Source organism: Nannobrachium achirus (genome assembly GCF_963921795.1).
Source record: "Nannobrachium achirus genome assembly, chromosome: 2".
NCBI lineage: Eukaryota > Metazoa > Chordata > Actinopteri > Myctophiformes > Myctophidae > Nannobrachium > Nannobrachium achirus.
Genome location: NC_137811.1, coordinates 16240601 through 16244461, shown reverse-complemented (window position 1 = coordinate 16244461; position 3861 = coordinate 16240601). Strand labels below are relative to the sequence as shown.

Below are 3861 nucleotides of genomic sequence, written 5' to 3'. Positions count from 1 at the left end.
GCATGGAACCAAGTCAAAAACTGAAGAGAACTTTGAGGCCAATGAAAACTGAGACGACAGAGAGAGAGAGAGAGAGAGAGAGAGAGAGAGAGAGAGAGAGAGAGAGAGAGAGAGAGAGAGTTGTGGGTACTGGGTTTGAGGTTTCTACAATGTAAACCAGGCGCGCTCGGAGAGGACTGGTGGGGTGGATGAGAGAGAGAGAGAGGGAGAGAGAGAGAGAGAGAGAGAGAGAGAGAGAGAGAGAGGTCTGTGACTGTGCGCTAAGGATAAATGCGCCCTTTCATTTGAAAGAGAGCGCGCACACGCACGCACGACACACGCAGCTTCAGCCTCCCCTCGTCGTCACAAACTGACAGAGAAACACACTTGAACAAGCTGGGGAAACTCACGTAGAGCAGCGCGTTCGTGAAAACATCTCCCGTGGACGGATCTTCACTGTGAAGGACACCATCAGTCTGATTGATCTGACTGAAGAAGACTGACTGACTGACTGACTGACTGACTGATACGACCCTGCTGTAAGTGGAAGTCACTGAGACTGGATTTAGAGATGCTTTTAAGGTTAGGCTCATGTTAAGGACTTTGACCTAACAGAAACAGGGGACAGGTGTTGGTTGGCGACCATCAATTAAGTGGGCAATTACGCACGGCACAATCGGTCCATCCATCCATCTTCAACCGCTTATCCAGGATCGGGTCGCGGGGGCAACATTTCCAACTGAGATTTCCAGGGTTCCCTCTCCTGAGCAACACTACGGTTCTACTTTTATTTTTGTTTTATAATATTTTGTAGTTTTGTTTTGTTTTGTTTCTCTGTCAACACTAATCGTCGTGTCCCCTGAGTCCCGGTGGATAACATCTGTAGACGGCGATTTCCTTCTCTCATAAATAAGACATCAGTGAGACTGGCCCCGATGTTGTTTTAATGAGTACAGGATATCACACACGCGAGAAATGTGCGCGGAGCGCCGTTTGAACACGTTTAACGGATCCCCGGAGAAAAGAGAGAGCTGAAAAGGACGTGCGTGCGTGTGTGAGTGGACACGCTGTTATGCACTGTATTTACACAGTCCAGGGAAGAATAAATCTATAGACTAACTGACAGAGCCCTGCTGTCAATCTGTCCAACTGTCCATCGTCCGTCCCCTCTCGCCATCTGAGGCCTAATGGAGCTCCACAGATACCTGCTTTTCGTCAAGTTCCTTGTCCTCCTGAAAGGTAAGAAATTACCTTTGTTGAGCACTTTAAATGTAATCCTAATGTGCCAGTAGGCCTAAGTTTCAGAATAAAACATCAGTACTGTTTAATCTTTCTAATTTAGCAAAACATAAACACAAGCTTATAGATCTGCTATTTTGGAAAGATAAAACTAATAAATAAATCTAATTATTTAGCCATAAGGGCTTAAGTGCTTAAGTGGTATCCAAAACTTTCCATCAATTTCTCCTTAATTCCATAACCTCCATTTTACATCATTATTATCTTGTTACATTTTTGTTTCAAAGAATGAGTTGCCTATAAGTTAACCGATCTGTTCACGGCTCCTCAGACAAAACTAAAAATACAGACCACTGGTTTGGAAAGGTTGAGTTAAGTGCACCCCCAGCGCAGCGCTCTAGAATAGACCTATATATATATGTGGGTTGTGGGACTATTCTAGGCTGGTGTTTGTCAAGCCGTGGGTCAGGACCCCAGAAGTGGGTCAAGAAATGGGTCACACACAAACAACAACACTGAAAAAGAGGATTATTGCGTTCACATCAGGTGTTGACACCCGAATTCACCAATGGAGCTCACTAAAGGTCTGTCTGTCTGTCTGTCTGTCTGTCTGTCTGTCTGTCTGTCTGTCTGTCTGTCGGTCTGTCTGTCTGTATGCCTGTCTGTCTGTCCGTGACAAAATAACATTGTACAATTTCGACATAGCCTACGTAGCAGACACTGTTATCCAGAGCGACTAACTAAATACACAGTACAATCCTCAGTAACACTGAATGTATACAACGTGTAACCACATGGACCTGTTGCTTTCAATTATTCACACTCTGAGCTACAAAGGGATTATAGTTATTTAACACGGTGGGCTTTTAATTGCCACACCCATGCACATTAACAGAACAGCAGACACACATAACAATGTGGTAAAGATAGGAGATGTGAGTGAGTAAGAGTTCAAAACACAACGGGGGAGAAATGAACTTGGACTGGCAGATCTGAAACCTGCCTCCTCCTCCTCGTCATGACTGATGGCTTCTGCCTTGGCCAACTGACCTCGCGACCTCTGACCTCCAACCTGAACCCCACCTCCGCTCCTCAGCAAGTGTCCAGTGGCCAGCTGGCTCTGATACAATCATTACAACCAGGGCATTTCCTTAAACATTTAATGGACAACTTTGTTTTTTTTTTTACAACAAGGGTTCATATTTTAGATAGTCATTAGAGAAAAGAAAAGATGAGTGTTAAAATGCTTTATATCATTTTAGTGATTTTGATATGCATGCATGTCCCCACCAGGTTGGGGCATGCATGCAAGTGGTTAAATATGTATTTTCAGACACAATAAGCTCATTCCCAAGATGCACCGCAATCTTTCATGGGCAGATATATGTGACTTATGGGGGCTGGTGTAAATAGTAACACAGAAATTGCCGGTTTATTGTGTCTAAAAATAGATATTTAGCCACTTGTACGCATGCCCCCACCCACTGAAATCAAAATACTAAAATCGCTAAAACAATAGAAAGCAGTAGCCTAAATGAAAACCTCATCTTTTCTTTTCTCTAATTGCAATCTAAAATATGAATATGAAATATGAAAAAAAGAGGTGGTGGTGCCATAGTTTTGTACTTTTTCTGTTTTGTATGTGTCTATGAAGTTAACATTATTCTAAATATGTCAGACCAAAAGGAAATGCATTTTAATTTAGTTTGACCAATAGCAGGGATAAAACATATTGTCTCTGTCGGGTGGCCAAAAAAACGGTAACTTTCAGGATTCAATTTTCAAAAAGTAGTGTTGGGGCGTATTTGTGTGTGAGTCTGCTGAGTTTTGTGTGTGTGTGTGTGTGTGTGTGTGTGTGTGTGTGTGTGTGTGTGTGTGTGTGTGTGTGTGTGTGTGTGTGTGTGTGTGTGTGTGTGTGTGTGTGTGTACAGGCCTACCACTGGTCACCAGTGGTATTGCAGCTCATGGGACATAGTCGGGCGGAAACGGATAAAGTCGCTCTTAGGGGACAGTGTGACCACCGCTCAAAAACAGTGAACACAGTTAAAAACATGTCGATAAGAGGTTTCTGCCTGACAGCAGCAATACCTCCACCCGCCAATTGACCAGAGATGGAGATATCAAAAGTAAAGGAAACACTAACTTTTATTACACCGCTTCTGGCCGGGAGGCCGGCACGCCACCGTAGCCCAAACTAAAACACCCATGAATAATGGGTCATATCGGGCCTGCCCAAAAAGCCCCTCAAAACATCTCCAGTTCCCCTGAAACACTAAGTGACTTACCATGCAGGAATTCCTGGCATGATGGTGGAGCGGATTCACAGGCCCCCCTAAAACACACACACACACATGTTAGCTGCCACACGGCCTCTCAGCCAATGAAGCCACGGCCACGCTGGGGCGAGTTGAACAGAAGTTCCTGTGGTTCTGGTTGAAAGCTTGATCTTTAAATAAATCTGAGCAGCGCGAGGCACCGAGCTGCTCGTCGGGAGCAGTGGTGCTGCGTTCATGCTAGCGGTGACAAAGAGGAAAGGCTATAAGTCGTTTTCAGTTGAAGCCAGCGAAGTGAGCCAGTGAGGTAACAAACCGACACGCTACATTTGTCACTATTGACGAGCGATAAGAAAAAGAGTTGAGCTGG

General features: G+C 44.5%; 1 protein-coding gene across 1 annotated transcript in view; it reads left to right on the top strand.

Annotated features, from left to right (window-relative positions):
* Positions 1 to 1132: 1132 nt before the first annotated feature.
* itga10 (integrin, alpha 10) overlaps positions 1133 to 3861 on the top strand; it is a 99577-nt gene continuing 96848 nt past the window's right edge. The window contains exon 1 of the mRNA XM_080750174.1: positions 1133 to 1218. Coding sequence (XP_080606300.1) covers positions 1167 to 1218 — 52 coding nt within the window. The 5' untranslated portion in view covers positions 1133 to 1166. The remainder of the gene's footprint in view (positions 1219 to 3861) is intronic.